This window comes from Anthonomus grandis, chromosome 22 (assembly GCF_022605725.1).
Source record: "Anthonomus grandis grandis chromosome 22, icAntGran1.3, whole genome shotgun sequence".
NCBI lineage: Eukaryota > Metazoa > Arthropoda > Insecta > Coleoptera > Curculionidae > Anthonomus > Anthonomus grandis.
The window spans coordinates 15,786,318-15,808,344 of NC_065567.1; the positions used below are offsets into that span (position 1 = coordinate 15,786,318).

Consider the following 22,027-nt stretch of genomic DNA (forward strand, 5'->3'; position numbering starts at 1 on the left):
GCTGTTGTAATTAGTACGGACATCAATCATAACTTTAGTTTTTGGATTATTGATTTACAGTCAGTACCATCTGCTGTATTCATCTAGCTTCTGCATTAAATTAATGAGTTCATTATTAGGGTCTCATCCGCCTTGTCTCAACTCAATAGCAGTCGAAAAAGTATCAAGTAAGAGTATCATTGACTCTTACAGTCGCCGTGTTTGACCTATATTGGGTGAATCAGATGGTTCGGGGTTCCCATCTCGGCAAAAATGTTCCCGAGCTTCAACCATTTTACCTTCTCAAAAGCCTTCTTGTAGTTTACAAAGCACATGAGCATTTTAACAGTAAGCTCCGTGTCTTGATGACGAGATGCGAGTTCCTTTCCGTGGAACAAATCTAGTCTGTTCGTCTGCTATGTTTTCTGACGACGAAATTCTTCAGCCTCTCGTTGCAATTTTGCTGGTATGTGGAATTCCCAGTCATCCAGATCTTCTGACGTATGATGTATATGATGGATATCTACAATTCGTCCATGCTTTTCAGTACTTAAGAGGTAATTCCATCATAACCTGGTGCTTTCTGATTTCGCGGTTCTTTTACTGCTAATTTGTTAATTAAATAAAAAAATAAATATACCCTATTTAACAATAAATTAGCTGCCTGAAATAAAAAAAAATAAGAGTTTTGTTCTTCGATTTTATGATGTGTAAATTTTCAAGTTGATTTTATTTAGATTCTATCTACAAAGTCTTTAAGCATAAAAAGAAATCACTATTATTCCTTTCTAAATTTGTAAATAATATATAAAGCTTGATTCCTTAAAGCTAACCTTCTTTGAAACTATTTGAGTAACTCATGAGTGTTTTTAGTTTAGTTTGGATTAAATCACTAGATCAACTTGGAAAAGCTGAAAATATTCAAAGCGCGACTGAAGAGTGTTAAATTACTAAAAACAAAAATGTGTTCCGTACATTCTGGACTTTTTTCAGCAAAAAAACACTTTCTATACTACGCTTTATTTTAAATTATTTTGTCACTTGGCTCGTATTTACATATTATAGAGAAAATTTTACTCGGAGGACACTTTAAAATGTTCGGACATAAATTCAAAGAAACTGGATCATAAGGCGAAAAACCTGAATCAATATCGATTTATGTACGTGCATGGAAAGCAAAAAAGATAGAACGGAACTTTTCAGGATTTTGCACGATAAATTATTTATCAGAGAGAAAATAATTAGACACTTAAAAAAAAGCAATTTTAAGTATTACAAAAAAAAACAGTGTATCTTGCATATTAAACAGATCTTGCACAAAAATGCAAGTTCTGTTTTTCCTACACGGCCAAAAAAAGGGCCATCTAAATGTATAGTAAAAATGTATACCTATGTATATGTATATGTACACAATATATACTTAATATATGTATATAAACCCCATTATAAACCCCGTTAAGTTACCTTTTCAAAAAGAAATAAAATATACATAAAATTTGAGAACAGTCGTTTTTCCTACGTAAAAAGTTGCTTCAAATACAACAGTTTTGAGATGTAGCAATCATATCTCAGTCTAAATGCAAGAACATAAACTTATTGGATTCGTCGGTCCTAATTAAAACCATACTTATATTTAGTAATATCAAGATCAACGTAGTCAATTACTAATATCATAAAAAAATAGCAGAGGTCACTTTGCCTTTGTTTTATTTAAGGAATATGGAAAATCACATCGTGAGTGTTCCCTCAACTTTTAAAACTAAACTGAAGGGTAGAAAACAGTTTATGTTTTTTTTTTGGAAAGTATAACATTTGGAACACTGTAATTGAGCTCTCTTATGTTGGTCAAGGTATTTATTTCTTGCAAGATTTCTATTATTATTATCATTACGACCTCCGCTTTTTATCGATTGACGTCCATATACTCATACAGCGGCTTTTCCAGCGCCTTCACCTTTAAATTACATAAAAAAATTAAATCTGTTTACTTACGTTGCAAACTTCAATTTCATTATTAATGTCTTCAGAAGGATTGCCGCCTCCCTGAAGCTGACTACTGTTTTCAGGTACTTCTAGGTTGGTAATAAAACTTTTGAGGTCACTTATTTCTTTTTGCAACCTTCTATATTCTTGCATTTTGACGCTTCTTATCCTAAGGGTTTTCCACTGGCTTAGAAGTCCTGTAACAAATTAAAATAAAAAATGCATTATTTTTGTAAATTGTATAGCGCATATGTTAGCTGGGAACAAGGGACACTATGAAAATTAGTTATTATGATAGGGTGACTTATTACAAAGAAACAAAACAAATAAAACCTGCACAAAACATTTATATTTAATAATCTCAACCACTCTTTTAATCATACAGGTTTTATTACATACATACATTTACCTGATTTTTACTAAATGAATATTTTTATATTGTATGCCTATAGATAAAAGTACTTATACAAAAAGATAGATATTATATTACAATATCCAACACGCAGATGTTGACTGAGTGAAATCAACGCGACTAATGTTAGCTAGCCGTGAGACTATCTAAACTGCACAAAAAAGTTGCTTCGTCAGTTATAATTATAAAATGAAATATTTTTTAGTAATGAAACTGTTTTTCTTGGTATGTGTTAATTTAGAAATTATTATTATATGTATTTAAGGTGAGTTTCTGCTAAAGATTAATTGCATTTTAGAAGAGATAATGCAGAGAAATGCACTTGTTATCGCAGAAATTCTTCGTTCTTTAACGCATTAAATCTTCCTAAAAAATAAATGTAAAAGCATTAAATTAAATAATTCATTTACGTGTATGCTCTAATTTAATAAAAATCCATAATCCCTTCTATGGGGGTTAAAATGAGTTTAAGGCTTTTATAATACATGATTATATTAAAATTGATTAATCTTACCTTTTTACATAACGTGATCATCTCAGCCCACGTTATATATTTGATTATTCACAAAAATATAAGCGTAGGTCTGACCCTTCTATTTCTCTAATGGAAATAATAGATAACGAATACTCGAACAAAAACTCTTTATTACACCCACTTTTGATTTGGATAGTACTTACTTATATTAAATATTTTCGCAATAAAATAATAAATATCTTAAAGCCCAATAAAATCATCTGGTCATCACTTGCAGAAGAACAAGAAAGTAAAACCAAATAAACTGCGGTAACTAAATTCGAGATGAAATTCTTGAATCCCACACTTATATGGCGATACAGGATGACTCAAGGTAAACCCGTATACGTATAGTGTATAATCGAGGTTCACTGATATATGATATGTACCGGATTTTTTAATATATATATTTTTTTATATATATATATATAGAGAAATCGACTTGAACTATTTATTTCTCTTCAGTAATATTGATTTATTTTTAAAGCAACTTTATAAAATTAAATTTTTTGGTAGATTTTTTAATCTTTAAAATGTTTTAGAAAATAGAATATAATTTTAACAAAGTAGCATTTGTGATATATATGAGATATTAATCATATAATTATTATAATTTTATTTTCTTTTTTTTTTAACAGGTACAGATGTATATCTTTCTTCACACCACTCCTATAAACCATGAGAGTGGGACGCGTATTAACGAACTTGCCAAACTACAGCGGTACAAAAACGTGTTTTTATTTGCATCGGAATACCTATATGTTAAGGTAATTAAACGTAAGATATATAGTTTGTATTTTAACAAATATTGACATTTATCTAAATTAATTTGAATAACGCAGTTTAACAGAGATGTCGTAAGCTTACTTTCATAGCAGACTTTTTTTAATTATAATAGACACGTAACTTTTTCTATATTGGAAATTTTGAGCACTACTGTGTGTCTGTATAAATTTGTGTATATAAAAATGTTTTTGTCCAAATTAAAGAAAAAATGAAGAATTTAAATACGGACATATTCTATAGTTAGAACTAACTTTGTTAATCAAGTTTTTTACTCCACCTTCACTATTTAAAATGTTATGTTATGGCAACACAATAAGATGTTAGGGTAGAGAAACAACAGAATTTTTTCTTTGGTATAAAAATGGAAAAAATATTCTTTGCTTCAGTTTATAGGCTTAACCTAAAGCAGTGTTTTTTTTTTAATAAACTGTAAGATTTATGATGAAACTACCAATAAATTTCAGATACGTCCCAAATACGATAAATGCTGCCCAGAGCAAAGCTGAACTGGAAAACCCTATATACATGCATGCCAGAGACACATTTACTATGTAGGTTAAAAATAAAAGTATCACAAGCTTCTAAAAAGAACAAAAAAAAATGCTTAGGAAAATTTGAGTCTCTTTTTTATTATTGTGTATAATAATAAAAATGTTAATAAGAACCTCAAAAAAATTAGATTTTATTAAGTTAAACGAATGCACACAGTATTTTATACATAATTGTGCATCCAAAACCTAAAAGTATATGTGCTTAATGCATACGAATTTCAACATTTTTCGTTTACCTTTAAAAAACTGGTATTTTAATTTACACATATTCTCTCGATCTTTCCTGCATCAAAACAAAATAAACACTGTCGTTGGCTACAGAAATATGACGCCACAAGCCTGTTCCACAAATAAACACACAATAAAACCTTAAGAAAAAAAGTTTATACTTACCTAATAACTAATAAAAATGATTTAGTTTTTTGATCGACGGTCTACGTATCTATAACATTCATAGCGAGTTTTAATAGCTGCTAAACTATTTAAAATATTTGTATGCATTAAAGGGAGCTCTGGATTTTAAAAATAGCTGCGCTTGATGCATCTGCTCGACTTTCACGGACTATTATGCAACCAACTTAGCGAACATGTGAATGCTTTTAATTACGGAGCTTCTGGGTAATTACGTTGACATATAATACCGTAGCGATATTAGAATAGAGAGACGTTGAATATATTATTTAAAAATATGTTTGCCTATAAGCTTCTGTTATTTTAACTATGGCCACTCCAATGTCAGAATGTTTCTGTCAAAAGTATAGTCAAAGGTTGTACATTTGCGAAATGGGACGCTTTACTCTCGAGTAAAATTGGGGAATATTGAAAAATGTATTCCAAAGTCTTCAACCCAAACTGTAAGAAATTTAAACAATCGACAGAATTGATTGACCTTAAAATCAATTTGTGGGTTAATTTGTGAAACAAGTTCGTGAAACTGGTTCATTAGTGTTCAACATGTTTCCATTCTCGTCCGGTGCACACAGCTGCAAACGTTGTTGCTGCTGCTCAAAATGTGCGTGAGCGTCCATCTACCTGAACTCATTGTTCTTAAGAATTGAACATTTCTCTCACTTCCCTAAGGCGAATTTTGCATAAAGACTTCGGTATGAAGGCATACAATATCTAATTCGTGCAAGAACTGAAGCCTCATGACCATCCAGCACGTTTTCGGTTTGCCGAATAGACTCAAAACTTGAGCACAGTTTGGCCGAAATCAGCATTTTTACCAGAAAAATCATCTTTTCTGACGAAGCTCATTTTCACCTGAGAGGTTATGACAACAAGCAGAATTGTCGGATTTGGGGCCCAGAAAATCCACACGTAATCATTGAAAAGGCAATGCCTCTACAAAGAGTGTTTGCTGTGGTTTTTGGTCTGGCGACATCATCGGCTCATTATTCTTCGAAATAATTATTCGGAATAATTCTTCGCTCATTATTCTTCGAAATATTCTAAGGAGCCGTCGTTACCGTCAATGGCGAGCGTTCCCGAGCCTTGCTCGACAAATTTTTGTTTCCAAAAAAAGCAGGACGAGCTTGAACCTAAAAAACATGGAGAGCATGGACGATATTTGGTATCAACAGGATGGCGCAACTTGTCACACACCCACGGTAATAGTCGAACTTTTGGAGGCTCCGAACTGCGATTTGATTTTTTCGTGGAAGACATTAAAGATGAATGTTGAACTGTTGAAGATGAATGCATCTTTTAGAATGGCCCAGCGTCAAGAAAACACGAAGCCTGGCCTCGTATGTAATGTACTATTTATTGGAATTAATAGGCAAATATAAAAAAAATAAAGGAACTCTTTATTTTTTTATATTAATTTTGACAATTTACAAGATATTAACAAAATATAGCCCAACGGTAACATTAGGTAATAATCGTGGTGTATATTGCAAAAGAACGAAGCTTTGTATAGCGTAAATGTTGCATAAGCTCGCCATCCATTCAAGCAAACAAAAATACTCGTTAAACCCTCAGGTTTTTCCTGGTCCTTCATCATTTTTTCGTAAGGCAGCGAACAAGTCTAATACACCATTTATTTAGTAAAATTTCACTTTCAACATTCTGAATAATTTTGAAAAAGGATAGCTTTTTGATATAATATAGCAGTAAGTCTTCTATTTGGCATCAGTTAAGTTTCTTCAGAGAGCTGTTGTTTATTACCTCAGAAAGCTTCTTTCGTTTTCCTTTCTGGTGACTAGTCTCCATCAAGTTCAACAAACTTAGTATTTTTTTCGTAAAATCATATATCACAAATAAAACAAATTTAAGTTATAATTTAAGACAAATATTTTCCACCTATCTATCAGATAACTATATGAAAAAAAGGTAATAACATAAATGCTGGGAACTGAATGATATCAACTCTATTCTTCCTTTTTTAACACTACACAATATAGTGCAACAGCTTAATATCTTTAGCTAATTAACACAAGCAAATTTAAAATAGTCTATTTGGTGTTTGATGATTTGGTCGTTCACTTTATAAATTTTATTTTTCACACTTCATCATTACGGTTTTGACTAGACCAATTAGCATCTGTAAAAAGAGATGTACAAAAATTCCATACAAAAACTAGCGCATATGATTGAACAGGACATCATATAATACCCAATAAATTGATTCATGATTTCATGATTAGCAACCGATATTTAGCATTATGTGTCTGTGTCTAAACCAAAAATAAAGTAATGGTTTGAATTTTGGGAGCCAGAGAACAGTATAATAAGAAGCAGTATTATAGTGAACTTAATTTTATGTTTAACGTTGATATTCAAATCATGAGAAGCTTATTCATATTTGTTGAGTTCAGATGCCAGCTCTTTTAGACCCAACAAAATTGTAGGCGCTAAGCTAGAAACTTGGTACTTTAACTTTTTTTTTGCTGTACAATTGCCGTACCAAAACTTAGCAAAGCATCTAAAAATTTTTCTGCCAATTGGTTCCCCCTAGTAAGGCTTATTTAAAATCCTTTCCTCAATTTTCCAATTTAACATCACGAAAACATCACGAGTAGCAAAAATGTATATTATAAAATAACAACAAAATAATATTGGTGCTAGCGTAGTGTACTTCTTATTAAACTGCATTACATAAGCATCCCCGCTTAGGTTAATGTTTTAATTTGGGCATGACATAATGCAATACAGTTTACTAAGAAGAATCAAAGGAATAAAAATATAAAAAGCAACAAAATCAAGCAGAAAATAAATTTAATGCACAATAAACATGCTGTTAAGCAGGAAATTAGCGAATACAAAAATAAAGAACAATAAATAAATAAAAAAATGTCATGCCCATTAAATCATTACTCTAAATTAATATCACATAAGAATATTAAAAAAAGAATGAACTATACAAGACTACTAAATATAATATATTAGTTAATTTTTAGTTTTTTTATTCTCAATCGTTTAAACTTGCGTAAGAAGTACACGACGATATCTACTGCTTTCTTTAACAAAAAAGATAGCAAAGGAGTCCAAGTATAGGAGAATAAAATAGGAAACCAACTCCTACCTGTGGTCACTGCTTTGTCTCCAGCTGACATTTTATATTCATCTGATGATTCTGTTATGTGGCTCAAAAGGGCTATATGGCTGTCACAGTTGGATACTAACTGTTCCTGAAAGAAATAATGTCTCGTGAATAATTTTTTCTCTCTTATTTCTGATAACTTGTGCTTGGCTTTAATTGTTTCCCCTTTTGATGATAATTACTCTGTACATTATTTTTAAATACGCCTAGTTTATACAACCATGGATACATATTTGTTGACACAACTCTTTTTCATTGCCTATTTTTTTAATTCCTATTTCTATTTTGAGTTATAAAGCACTTTCTTTAAAACGCATTATTTATGTGACCATCAAGTAACCTAAAAATCATGTCTATATGATTTGACATAAAGCAAAACTAAATGCATAAAAATTAAAATTTGTCAACCTTATAAGATATCAATTATGCTTATGCATTGTAAGTTATCTAAGCGTCGGTGTATTAAGCTGCACTGTCCTAACTTTTACGAGTTATGGAATTGTGAGATAAGAGTATGACTCTGCATTAAGAAAAGTTAAATAAACCCGGCATTAATCCTTTTAGTTATTATGAATAGCAAATAACTGTGCAACAAGCTTCGAAATATGGTAGCGAACTAGCATTCGTTTTAACAAAAAGGTTACGATTTCACACGATCGATTTCTCGCTCCACGTATTACACTATTTATTTGTCATACATTTTATCTATTCTTTTCTTATTATCCATTACTAGCTCGATATATTCAATAAATATTTATAAGGTATCTTATTAAAATTATTAATTTATACTAAAAAAACATTCATAATTTATGCTATTTGGTTAGAATGTTTCTAGAAGATTGCATAAAAGCAAATTTAGGCCTGATAATGCCATAATAGTAAAACGGTTTTACTGCAATAACAAACACTCGTGTTTCGCTAACCATGTTAGCATCTTCGCGAAAAAAATAAAAATAAAGTAAATTTTTATTCTGACAGTTTAGTTTTAGTCTCCTTCCGAAGCATCGTTAGCGAAACATGCTTTGCATATACATGCTAGTGTCATAAAGACTTTTGGTTAGTAGAAAAACTATTTTATGAGTTGAGTGTCACACCAAAGGTTTCAACCGTAAGGCTGCCATAATAGATTTTGTTTGTTAAAACGACTTTTTTCATGTCATTCAAAATATGAAATGTATATTTTTGTGAACATTTAGTCAAAACTTAATTGCAAACTTATTTGCGCTATCTTTTAGTTTTTAAAATTCTTTATTGCGACATTAATCACAAACCCACTTAATAAAAGTTATTAGTTATGTTTAGTACAAATTATTGAAATTCGAATCTAAGTGATTAGTTAAAAAGACATTTTGAATTTTTCGTTCTCTTCTTCATCTAAACTCCTGAACAAATTTATCGCACCACTGATTATTTTGACAAAAAAATTTAAATAAAAATAAATATCAGTTAAAACATTTATAAATCATTTCTCATACAAAAAGCAGAACTGGACAAATACTATGTTTATGCTCTATCATGGAACATGCTGCTCGTGAGGAGTGGGAAAACATGTCACAGGAAAGTTTTCAAAATTTGATACGAGGAATGCCACGAAGACTTTAAGAATTCATTATTGTCTTAGGTCTATTATTTTATTTTTGTATCAAAATTGAAGTTAGTGAAAATCGATGTTTTTTACTTGTATTGAACTTAGTTACTTAAATCTCGTTTTGTTAAATAGAATATAATTTTTTTGTTAATAAATAATGCACAATTAACAATGCTTATTGTTAATTTTTTTTTCTTTATTTTATATTTTATTAAAAAAAAATCTCTAAAAATCAAGTGGTGCGATAATTTTGTCCAAGTGTTCAAAAACTATCGAATAATATAATATCCACCTAAACTTACAATTTCATTCGTAACACTACTGATCCCTTCCTTCACGTGTTCAAAAACATCTTGTGCGTATTTCAGTTGCTCCCGTGAATCATTTATCAGCTGCTTGAGACTCTCTTCATCACTGTTCGACTCTTCTGCTGCTTGTTGTTGTACAAATACCTTTCTTTTGAATTTGGGTGAGACATCTGACAGTGCAGACCAATCTGACTGGCTATCGATAAAATTTCTGTAGTCTTCGCCAAAGTTTAGTAATCTTCTTGCAGCATCTGAGTCGTGTGATTCGCTATAAGGTTCCGAAAGGTATGGTTCCTAAAAATATATATTTTAGTAAATTGGCTTTATTTAAATAAGAAAACGAGGCATTTTTTGGACTAAAGGATGAGAAATGTTACCTGGTAATTGTCCCAAGCTTCTGATAACGAACTAGATTCTGTGGCATTTAGGCTGAATTTTCCAGGGCTTTCCTCTCGCATTTCCGAGCCATACGGGTATTGTTGTTTACTTCCTGATTTGTTATTAGGCATTCTGAAACCAAATGAGTATATAGTATAAATTAAAATATAAATTTGAAACAATTTTTGGATATTTTTTTTTTAATTATTTTTACTTAATGATCATAAATTCAAACGAGGCAACTGATATCAAAATATATTATTAATTATGATTTGAAATGATTTATTCCTACACCAACCCTATGGATAATTTTTTAACTAACATTTTATTGTCTACATTTTACAAAATAATTCTCTTTATGTTTAACTATTTTGTATGATTGGTATAGAACTGGAGTGATAAAATATTAAATTCGATTAAAGTTTGTAGATTTTTTCTTTAATTAGAAAAAATTTAAAACGACTAACAAAAAATTTTAGCTACTTGTGTCAGAAGGATGCAAAGCATTCTTGTAAAGCTAATTTGAAAAAGAAATGATTAAAACTAATAGTTGGAAAATAGAAATGTATAATTAATTATTAAAAGTCAAAATCCAAGTATTTTAATAGAAATGTATTAGTATAAAGACAAAAATTGTTATTTTTATTTGAAAATAGTATATTAAATTCCAATAGGCCAGTGCCCAAGGGAACTTGATTTATGGCAAGTGTGTTTTATGACGAATTTACATATTGAAGAGCAACATTATACATTTCGTAAAATCGTATGCATCAAATTTCGATTTTGATAAATGTAATTTCAACTGACAGTTTGATGTTGATAATAATTTTGATTTTTTTCCCTTATCCTGTCATAGAGATAAAAATATATACAAAAATAAATCTGAAACCGCCATCACCACAGAAATTTCTGCTATAATTAGAAATCCTATATGAAAGTATCTTGTAACCTATAATAAAAAATATATTTTGTATTTTTACTGTGCATTTGACACATCTGAGTGTATCAAATGCACAAGTTGTTCAAATCATCAATTTTATATTGTATAAGCTTAAACAAACTTTATATTGCCTCTATCTTGCACTTCCTATGCGTAAGATGCGTAAAAATATCTGAACACATTGAGTTGTTCTTGAAAAATAGCTTTTAACCTTCCTAACTTAACCCTCTTAAACCAAAGAAAGAGCTAATGAATTTCCTTCATATTTCAAGAAATGAATTATCCAGTGTGTTTGATGAACATGAAAACACAAAACGGTTCCACAACTAACAAAAACTCTTTATTTTATTAAGTTAGCATCTTCGGGAGAAGATTACGTCTGACTAAAATAAAGAGTTTTGGTTAGTGGTAAAACAGTTTTGTGTTTTTATTATTTTTATACTTAGATTATTCATATTATTTAAGTAGAATAAAAATAATAATAATAACCTTTTCCTTGAATCGTCGTCACTATCAGCACCGCTTGTCGTGGAAACTTCGCACCACAAATGTGCGCAATGATGTACGGCGGAGGGATCACTTGTTGAGTGCCTTTCGTGTTCAGATCTCTGCAAACTGTATCCTGAGAATGATCCTGATTTTATTAGCATGTTTCGGTGTTTTATTGTTCCTGGACTGTAGAGTAAACGGGGATCTGATTTGCCAAACTAAAATTATTAATATATTATATTTCAAAAATGATTATAACAATGCTAATATTTAATTAACATTAATGGTAAATGAACTTACCAATGCCTTTTTCTTTGACTTAGACTTCTTTCTTCTCATAGGTGAGGTCTTCTCGGTTACCAAGGGTGAAATTTCTTCAACAGTGGATGAGGTCGAATGGTTGCCATTAATATTAAAACTATTTGTGCTTAGGCAAAATCTGTCCAGGGTTTTGGGCGATAGAGTCATTTTGTGCAAAGCTGATTCGGATATTGACAGAAAGTTTATTCTAAAATGATGATTAAAGCTATAATAGTAAAAAGAAACTGAAATTAAATAATAAATAAGAATCGTTGAATTAGATGCATGACTTCCATAAGACGGTAACTACACATCTATTCCAGCTTTTGAAAACAAAATACAATACAAGAAAATACAGGATATTTCTCCAGGAACTGCATCGATGGATTATAAAAAAATAGCGAAAATTTTGCAACAAGCATCATTCCAATTTAATTTTGGTGCTTCTTTGTTAATCAAGTTTTGTATCTCCCAATGGCTATTTATAGATCCTGTAATTCATCAATGCAGTCTGCGAAGAATCCACTTTTATAATCTGTGCTATTTCAATTAATACAAATTATTTTGTGGAATGACTAAAAAATGACTTTTCTTCCTACGTGCATATTTTAGGAGTAGAAAATTATACTAACCCAGATGCATTAGCCGAAGGAACATCAAGACGAGAACCATAAGATCCGCACCAATTTCTGCTTCCTTCTGGGAATAGGGTATTGTGCGAATCTCTTAGGGTCATTGTACTGGCATCAATCTCTTCTGACGTTTGTGACTCTCTTTCATCTTCTTCAGCGCTAGCATCGCAACTATCATCTGGTTTTTCCAAACTAAGCCACTTGTTTACACGGGAAATTTTCAAAGAGTTACTGCGTTCCGGTTTCCTGCATTTATCGGGGCTGACCAGCTCTTCTGCCTTCTGAACCAGCATACGAATTTGATCTTCTGACATAGCTTTTGCTTTCGGTACAATTTGTTCCTCTACATCTTCAGCTCTAAGAGTAACGTCGATTTCCATGATTGAGTCCGGTACGTGAGCAGGTTCAGTTCTAGTATAGGTCCATTCTTCTTCGGATGTTTCATCCAATGTACTCGTTTGGCCATCCGTTCTTGGTAAAGAAAAACTTTCTATTCTGTCCATGTCTGAATCCGTATCTTCGTGTTTAAAGTAGTAGGTTGCAAGGTTAGGAGCTTTCTTGTTGGATTGGGTAAACTGCGAAGAGTCCACGCCAATTGAAGAGGCGCCGTCTACTACGTCAATCTCCTCATATGTTTCTAGTACAGATGTATCGCTCATCACGGCTTCATTTGACTCTACTGAACATGCGTCGTCCTGTAAAAAAAGGTTTGTATTAGTTATTATGTTACAAATTAACAAACGACATAAAGCTGCTGAGAAATGGAAGTTCCACGTAAGATCAGACGGAAAAGCGAAAAAATTATGAAAGAAAAAGTATTTTGCCTGCAAGCGCCAACGCAGTTGAGGGTCAATGATCTCGGTTAAAATTTCAGCTAATAAAATATGTAATTATTTTGAAGCGTTGCTCCTACAATGCATTTTGGTTTAACGATTGCACGGGAAATTTCTGCTAAACATCGCATAGTGTTCGGTAAATTTGTGGGTATAATATAACCTTATATCATGTTTCACATCTTTAGACTTAGTTCCATTAGATTCTGCTATTTTGTGCAATTTTGTTCTGGAACGCCTCACCTAAGTAATTTTTGATACAATTAAACTAATCGTTAGCAAAAAAGCAATAGGATTGTAATATTATAGAATTTTTTTTTAGCTAATTAAGTTGAGAAATTAATTTATATATATTAAGTATGGATCTATTAACAACAAAGGATACAAGTCTTTGATTACGCATTTTGCATAATTATTTTAACTTACTAACTATTGTAATGCATTTATCTGCATGATCAAATTCATGTAATTTTTTAATAATATTTGCAACAATACATTAAATTAAAGTATGAAACCTATCAGTATTTTGTTCATTACCTTATAAGTCTTAGGAACCTATCAAAATTATCTGTAATAAAGGTTCTGCTCTTTTTGTTAAACATTTTAATCTTGTTTATAAATCTAATGTCTTTGGCTATTTCATTATAAAGTTTAGGAGCTAAGTAATGTACAAATTTTAAATATACGGTTTTCTTGTTGATAAGTATTACTAAAGGTTTGTTTACATTTGGTCTAGAAATATGGTTTACGATTTTTTTTTTAATTTTATTTCTGTGAAAGTACGTACAGACACTGTGTACATACAGACGTTCATTACAATTGCTGCATTATACAGTAGTTTTGTTGCGTACAGTCTATTTCTCTTCAACATTATTTATCAATAGAGTTCTGCATGGTTGCTAACAGTTTCAGGTTTCTTTTTTAAAAGCGTCTCCAAATAAGTAATCCATACCGGGTTAGACTCTACCGGTTTTATAAAATATTGTTAGGAGTTTAGTACAGAGAACTTACCTCAGCAAACACAATGAAATTAAACAACGTATTTTCTTTGTTACATATGATACATGATCTCTTCATTGCTAATGATGATCACTCCTAAATATTTAGTTTTGGATATCTAGTATAATTCTATCAAAGTTAGGTCTGTTTGCAATCGTTAAATTAATTTGTTAATTAATTATTTAATTGTTGTCATAAAATTGGTTTTTGACAGAATCAAAGGTAGTTAGTTGGTAGTTCAACCATCTTTTGACAATATTAAATTCCTTGTCAGCTTTTTCTTTTGTATTGATCCATGTGCTTCCAGTAAAAACAAGAATTGTATCGTCGGCATATGATATAATTTTGCCACCGATATCCAGTTTCAGCAATGAGTTTATCCGTATGGGATGAAAAATATGGATCCCAAAACTGTACCCTATGGAACACCTATATGAATTATTTGTAGTTGGCTAAGTGTTCCATTTAACTCCAAATATTGATTTCTGTCATATAGGTAGTTTTTAAAAAGATCTAACAATGTACCCCGGACTCCATAATGTGATGCAATATCTGAGTGTGGGAAATGCATGGGGTCTATGGCACTCAAGCCCTTTGTAAAGACAAATTGATTTTCTGAAAGCACATGGTTATCCTAAAAGCATGTTAGCAGTCTTTTTTAGACTTATTAAACTTATACTTAAACTAGGGCGGTAATGATGAAAATATTACTTTTAGTATTAAAATTAAATTAAATAATAAGGATAACAAATATAAAGTAGGTATTTACCTTTAGATAGACCACAATTTTACAATACACCTTTTAGTACAATAATTTCGTTCAAAATAATTTAATATACTAAATAAGGATAGGAAGGGCCTAGTAACCTATATTGTGCTAAAAGTATAATATATTTTTCAAATCATTAAATTTATAAAATTCTAGTACTCTCATATCGAAATTTTCGCAAAATGGAGTGCATTGCGGTATATATCCTACTTTTCAAATCAAGCTTTAAGACTTTTAATATAATTAACTGATATAAATTTTATTTATAGGTTTTATTAGTAATTGATAATCAATCAAAGTATAGACCTGGGCGTATCAATAATATTAGAAATTAGTTTTGGTTTGATAAAAACAGATAAGCATATACTGAAACGCAATAAGATATTATGCAATGTGCTGAAATAAAGGTATAGTCAAATTATATTAAAAATATCTTTGTTAAGACAGTATGAAATCTATTATTGTATGAATTAGATTGTTAGACGCTAGGCAATAAATTCAAAAAGTTGCAAAGCAGATGTACACGTTCGAAAAATGTTTAAAACATTGCGCCAGACAAGTCGATATTTCATAAAAATATTTAAAACAAGTTATTTCGTTTTTCGCCGATATCTCGTATACTATCAATATTTAAGAAATATAAAAAAAGGTCTTTAAAGATCAGAAAATTAACAATGAAAAAACTTTTGACAACTAACAAAACAAGCTAAAAATATATGTTTAGGTTTGTGAAAATATAAATAAATTTACAGGTGACGCGCGCGACGTCAAAACCCCGAGTACGTCATACTAAATAAATTTTTTAAGGTAATAATTATAAATTGAAAAATTCGACAAAATTATGGTGTATTAAGAACACTTCTGGGAATTTGCACGCATTCTAAATTTTATTTGAAAGTTAATTTTTCAACGAATTAGATAGATAGAATTAGACTTTTTTTTATTTGCATTTTCATGGTAAATTATAAAAAAAGATCAAATAATTACCCAAAAATTGTCTAGACTAAGAATTACAATAAAACTAACATAAAAAAATTAGGAAATCTAATCTCTAATATCTTTCTAAGAACGACGCATGTGCAGAACTGACGTGCATGTATCCTCTTAATAAAATAATCATCATTATCTGTGAGTTGGCATCGATGATAGTCCAAAAGCCGAAAGGGCTTTGTTAAACTATTAAAAAAAAATATTTTGCATGACGTTTTTCGTTTATTTGAATTTTTTTTCGGAAATAAATGAAAAAAAAAACACAATTTTCGCATCCCCAATTTTGGACGTAAACTTAAAATATCGTAAGGTACAAAATGTATTTAAACAAAACTTACCGAATTGGCCAATAATAAATACCCCTATCTTTTTTACTTTACTTGACTAATTTTTTTTTTTTTGTATAAAATATATTATGTAAAGGTATAAATTACTGTTATCAGCACCTGTTATTGCTAATAAGTAACTATTTTGGAGCTTCTTATTTATCTCTGCTTTTTATTTAACAAATTTTCCGATTTTTTAAAAAATGCGTTTTCTTTTTGATATTAAAATTTTAGTATTTTCATTTATTTATATTTTTATCATTGACTATTTAAGTAAAAATATTATCCTTATAAGATTAGTATCCTTTTAAAATAAAAACAATAAAATGTACAGCAATAAAGAAATCTATGCTAGTACATTATATTTAAGTAATCCGACGAGATAAATAGCAATCGTCTCGGTCAAATAATGCCAATTTATTACAAATAGCACGCAAAGATTTTTACTCTTTACTGTAATGAAATCAGCGAATGTTATTCTCGAAACTCAAAGGTTTATTATTTTCTTTAATAATTTCATGTATTTAGCACTAAAGAGTTTACTTCGTTATTTATTGTTTCGCCAAAGTCCATTAACCACAACATGTTTCAGTATTATATAGATTACTTTCTTCAGGCTTGGCTAAATGAAATACGCCATTTTTACCGTGCTACAGCCAAACACACTATATTTATAATAGTAATTTCAAATGCAACCAAGTATGCTAGCTAGCCTGCAACGTAATGGCCCATTTCACTATCTTAAAAGATTTTATCTTTGCATTTCTATTGTGAAAATCTGAATTTTAGAAACTCTTAAGTATATCAACAAAATTATTAACACCCAAGACACGTGCCAAATAATTATTAAAGTTTGCATTTAAATTACGGCCTCAGGCTTATGAATTGCTAAATTCATAAAAACCAAAAAGACGACATCTTTACTGTCAAAATAAGCATTAAATCAATCAATCTTATACGGGATTTACATTAAGTTATTTGTAAGAGTTTTAAAATTAGTTAAACAAGCCTTATTAATATGGAATAATCAAGTCCAAGGATACTTAAGGTACCTTAACGACTTATATTAAAACGTTATGTCAAGTGTCAGAAAAATGAGCATTTAAAGAGATTTGGGAACGAGGCATGTTTAAGCTACTTGGTAATCATTTAGATATTTTACAATGTCAATTTATTTAAGGATAAATGTAACTGTTTATGCATATATGTAGGCTGTCAGAAAAAATCATCATGTCACTTTTCATTTGGACTCACTTCTTTACTTCTCGTTTTATTAATTATTTTTAGTTATTTAAATTGAATTGAGTTATTTATAATCAATAATCAATGAGGTTTTCAATAATCTCTGAGAAATTGAAAAGCCCTGATCTTTAACATCAGTTATTTCTTTATTTCAGCTATTTTTATTATAATTTTCTAGCATTTTCATTCGGCTTATCATTTTAAAGAGCTTTTTAGGTACAGCTCTTCAATTAAAAGTTTTCATTTAGATGTCATTGTTTATAATGTTCATTATTTTTTAAAAAACGTGGACCAGATTTATTTTTAAGGTATTCTTATTCTTGAATGAGAAGTCTTGACTCCTCTCATATCGGCATCAACGCCCTAAATTTTAAAACGTGACTTTCCGAATTGCGTATAACATCCAGAATACTGATCGGTAGCTTCAATTATGATTCAAGTGACAAAATACATTGGTGACCAAGCAGTCATATGATATGTTCTGATTTGACAGAGAGCGGACCTTGCTTATGACGCCATACGATCGTGCTATGTTTAAAATACTGCAACATAAAATATTTTATGCCAAGAATGATGCAGATTTAGATGCCTACCAAAGTTAACATGAATATTAGAATATTAAAATCACAAAACTAAGAAGTAAATGGCTTCTCCCAAGTAAATAGTTTTTCAAAATTCATTTTAAATATCCATCCTTCAGATTCAACAAAGAAGGTTTTAACTCATCACATTTCTAATTCTGGCGCTATTAACACTTATTTTACCCATTTTTTTCAAATTGTAAATCACAACTGTAATAATAAAATAATTGTTTATAATTTTAATCTTTTTAATCAAACTAAAAAATTCTCATTTAAACCAACAGACACTGGGGAAGTTAACACAATCTTGAACAACGTGAAAAAAGATTGATGATAAAGGTATTTCTCTTACAATACTTAAATTCTGTAGTCCGTTTATTGATATTTTCTTTTATAATTTTTCTTTTTTAAAAGTAGGTATTTTTCTGTTGCTTGGAGAAAAAAACTATTTTTAAAACAGAGCGCTATTGAAACTCCACTTGCTTAAGTTGTTGATCCTAAAGATTTTTACACATGCGTATTATAAGTGTTTTGCCAACAGCATCTAAAATCTTTGAAAGGATTTTGTATAAGCAAATTTATGATTATTTTTTGAATAACAAACTGTTACATAATACTCAGTGTGGATTTAGAGGTGGGATACGTACAGTTCTTGCTAAAGTAACCGGTGATATCTTTGAAAGCATATATCAAGACAACGTTACGGTACTTGCGCATCTTCATTACACAAAAGCCTCTGATACGATCAGTCATGGGCTTTTAGTATCCAAGCTTAAATATTTTGGATTTCTGGAAGACTCAGCTTCTTTAATTGAGTTATATTTATCTATAAGATATCAAAAAAATTGCTATAAAGATAAAATTTCTGAAAAACTCAATATTATATGGTGTACCACAAGAGTCTATATTCATTACTGCTTTTTATAATTCAAACTCCCGATATTCTACCATCCTTTAAAAAATACCATGTCATGACTTATGCTGATGACATTCTGCTGTAAATATCGTTTAGACCTGATTTATTTCCTGAAACGTCTGACTCTTCAAAAAATAAGCTTAAACTATTTTAAGAGTAATTAAACTCATGCAGAAAATAAAAATGCAGTTGAGCTGATAAAATCAAACATGAACATCTACATAGACAATACAAAGCTGCAATTTATCGATGTCGCTCAGAATTTGGGTGTTTTGGCTCAGAATACCGAGTATATATAGGCTAGTTGAGAAGAAGGCTATTTTGTAGGTTGAAAATTCAGGGCATATTTAAATTTTAAATTAGGAATATTTTAACAGATTTGCTTATCCTTTCAGTCAGTTTAATTACTGTTATTTTTTTATACTGTCCTTGCCTTGATACGCTTTATAAAAAATTGATATCAGGTCATGCAGAATGCTTGTACTCATTTGATTTTTGACTTGATCATAAACATTAATAAATTTAAAATAAAACTCAAAACATATTTTTTGAAGTACAAATCAAGTGCCGGTAGGTATGTCATCTGCAAAATTAGCTTAAACTCAATTATGTTTGACTATTGCTGCTCCAACGATAATTTAATAGGCCTTATTTATTTAATAACATTTTTCTTTCTAAGGGTAACCAATAGTCATCTATTATTATTATATTTGCCTCATCATATATCCTTTATTATATTATTTTGTCTTTTATTTTTCTCATCTTTTTTCGTTTAAGACATTTTTGATTTTGTTTTTCTTTACATTATAGACATATGTATGCTTAGCAAAATAATAGGCGAAGGGTCCTGTTTACTTCACAATCTTTATTTCATATATCCACGCGTCAGGGATATATGAAATAAAGATTGTGAAGTCAACAGGACCCTTCGCCTATTATTTTGCTTTGCATCATGGTACTTTACCATGGAGAAATCTATTTATTTTATTTATTTATTTATTTCAATATATGGCAGAGCCAGTTTACAAAAACAAAATAGATAATACAAAATACTAGACAATATAACAATATAAATACAATACCATAATTACAAAAATAAAATATACCAAGATAAAACCTCTGAAGATCTGATCAACTCTGATCAACAGGGCTAAAAACTTAACACTATCCAAGGAACGTAGGTTAAAGTGTAAGATTATTTATTTTTTATTTGAATGACCGTAAGCCGCCGGAAAATGGATCCAAACTATTTTCATTAAAGAAACGCAAGGTCCTAGTCAGTGGAGAAAAAAACCCATAGTTGGCCGAATGAAAGGGTAAACGAAACATAGAAGAGTTGATCCTTCTTTGACAGGTGTTAAAAGGAATTGCTTCCAAGATGGTAGGACAATGATAAACCATTTAAGATCTTATAAAACGTTAAAGCATCAGAATAATGCCGTCTGACTTCAAGATTAGGGATATTAAATTGGACACTGATAGCATTATAGTCGATGTAATAATTACGAAAAATATTAACTTCAGCTCTATAAGCAAGGGATCTTAAGAATCTTCTTTGTACAGCCTCAAGGCGTTCAATATGAGAATCATCACTCGTAATAAGGGGACCAAATTACAGACGCATACTCAAGCACGGAACGTACGAAAGAGTAATAAAGTAATTTGAAACAATAAGGTGAAAGATGTACACTATTTCTAGTGATAAAACCAAGACTACGCATACTCCTGTTAATAATATCCAAAACGTGCGGCCAAAAAGTTAGCTTGGTATCAAAAAGAACACCTAAATCTTTAACTGTATCAACTGACTTGAGTTCGTTATTGTTGATTGTGTATTGATAATTAATAATTTTATTAGAATGACCAAACGAAATACATACACACTTCTTTACATTCAGTTCCAGACTATTGCTATTACACCACTCAGCAACACTATTTAAATCCAATTGAAGTAGCTCAGCATCAAGATATGACTCAATGGCTTTATACAGTTTAAAATCATCAGCAAAATCAAGATGTTTTGAATGAACAATTACATCACTCAAATCTCTTATGAACAAGTTAAAAAAGACCGGTCCAATATGCGAACCTTGAGGGACGCCTGAAGATACTTCAATACCATTTAAAATATAATTACTTCTCCTGACCAACTGTGTGCGACCAGTCAAAAAACTGTGACAAAATTCGACCAAAGTCCTACCAAGGTCCATAGCCCCAAACTTCTGAACCAGATGTTCATGACCAACCCTATCAAAGGCCTTCGAGAAGTCTGTGTACACACTATCGACAGACCTCTCAAAAGCACCAATCAAATCATATTGGTAAGTCAACAGGTTAGTCACCGTAGATCTACCCTGACAAAAACCATGCTGATGATCACTAAGCAATCGCTTACAGTGCCACGAAAATCGCACAGAAAACAACCTGTCAAACAGCTTAGGAACTACAGAATACCTTCCAATAATCAGGAAATTTGCCTGATGTCAAACAAAGATTGAAAAGGTGATGCAGAGGCTTACTCAGAGTGCACACACAGTTTTTAAGAAAAACAGATGGGATACCATCAGGGCCAAAAGAATGTTTGTTAGGAAGGCGTACGATTTCATCAAATATGTCCAATAAAGAAAAAAAGATGCGATTTAAATCCAGACTGTAATCAAATTTATAGTCAGGAGCCTTGCGGACAGGTTGCCCGTATGTAGTTTCAAAATACCTAGCAAATAAGTTTACAATATCTTGACCATTACCAGCAACCTCGGCTTCCATATGCATGCTATTGGGGTATGAATCAGACCTACATAATCTATTGATGTGTTTCCAAAATGAAGAAGGATCATGAGAAATTTCAGTATTTAATCTTTCAATATATGACCTAAAACATTCATCACGAAGAGTTTTACATTTATTCCTCAAATTTGAAAAATTAACATAATCCATGGGATCCTTGCTATTTTTGAATTTTGTGTG

The 22,027-nt window shown here is 30.6% G+C and overlaps 1 protein-coding gene across 2 annotated transcripts in view; it reads right to left on the minus strand.

Annotated features, from left to right (window-relative positions):
- Positions 1 to 22,027, minus strand: part of LOC126749073 (klarsicht protein) — a 275,493-nt gene that overhangs the window by 20,844 nt on the left and 232,622 nt on the right. For both annotated transcript variants that reach the window (XM_050458695.1, XM_050458694.1), the window contains 7 exons: positions 12,405 to 13,099; positions 11,773 to 11,980; positions 11,473 to 11,690; positions 10,043 to 10,175; positions 9,660 to 9,959; positions 7,752 to 7,857; positions 1,972 to 2,159 (listed from right to left, as the gene is read on the minus strand). In XM_050458695.1, the coding sequence (XP_050314652.1) occupies positions 1,972 to 2,159; positions 7,752 to 7,857; positions 9,660 to 9,959; positions 10,043 to 10,175; positions 11,473 to 11,690; positions 11,773 to 11,980; positions 12,405 to 13,099 (1,848 nt within the window). The remainder of the gene's footprint in view (positions 1 to 1,971; positions 2,160 to 7,751; positions 7,858 to 9,659; positions 9,960 to 10,042; positions 10,176 to 11,472; positions 11,691 to 11,772; positions 11,981 to 12,404; positions 13,100 to 22,027) is intronic.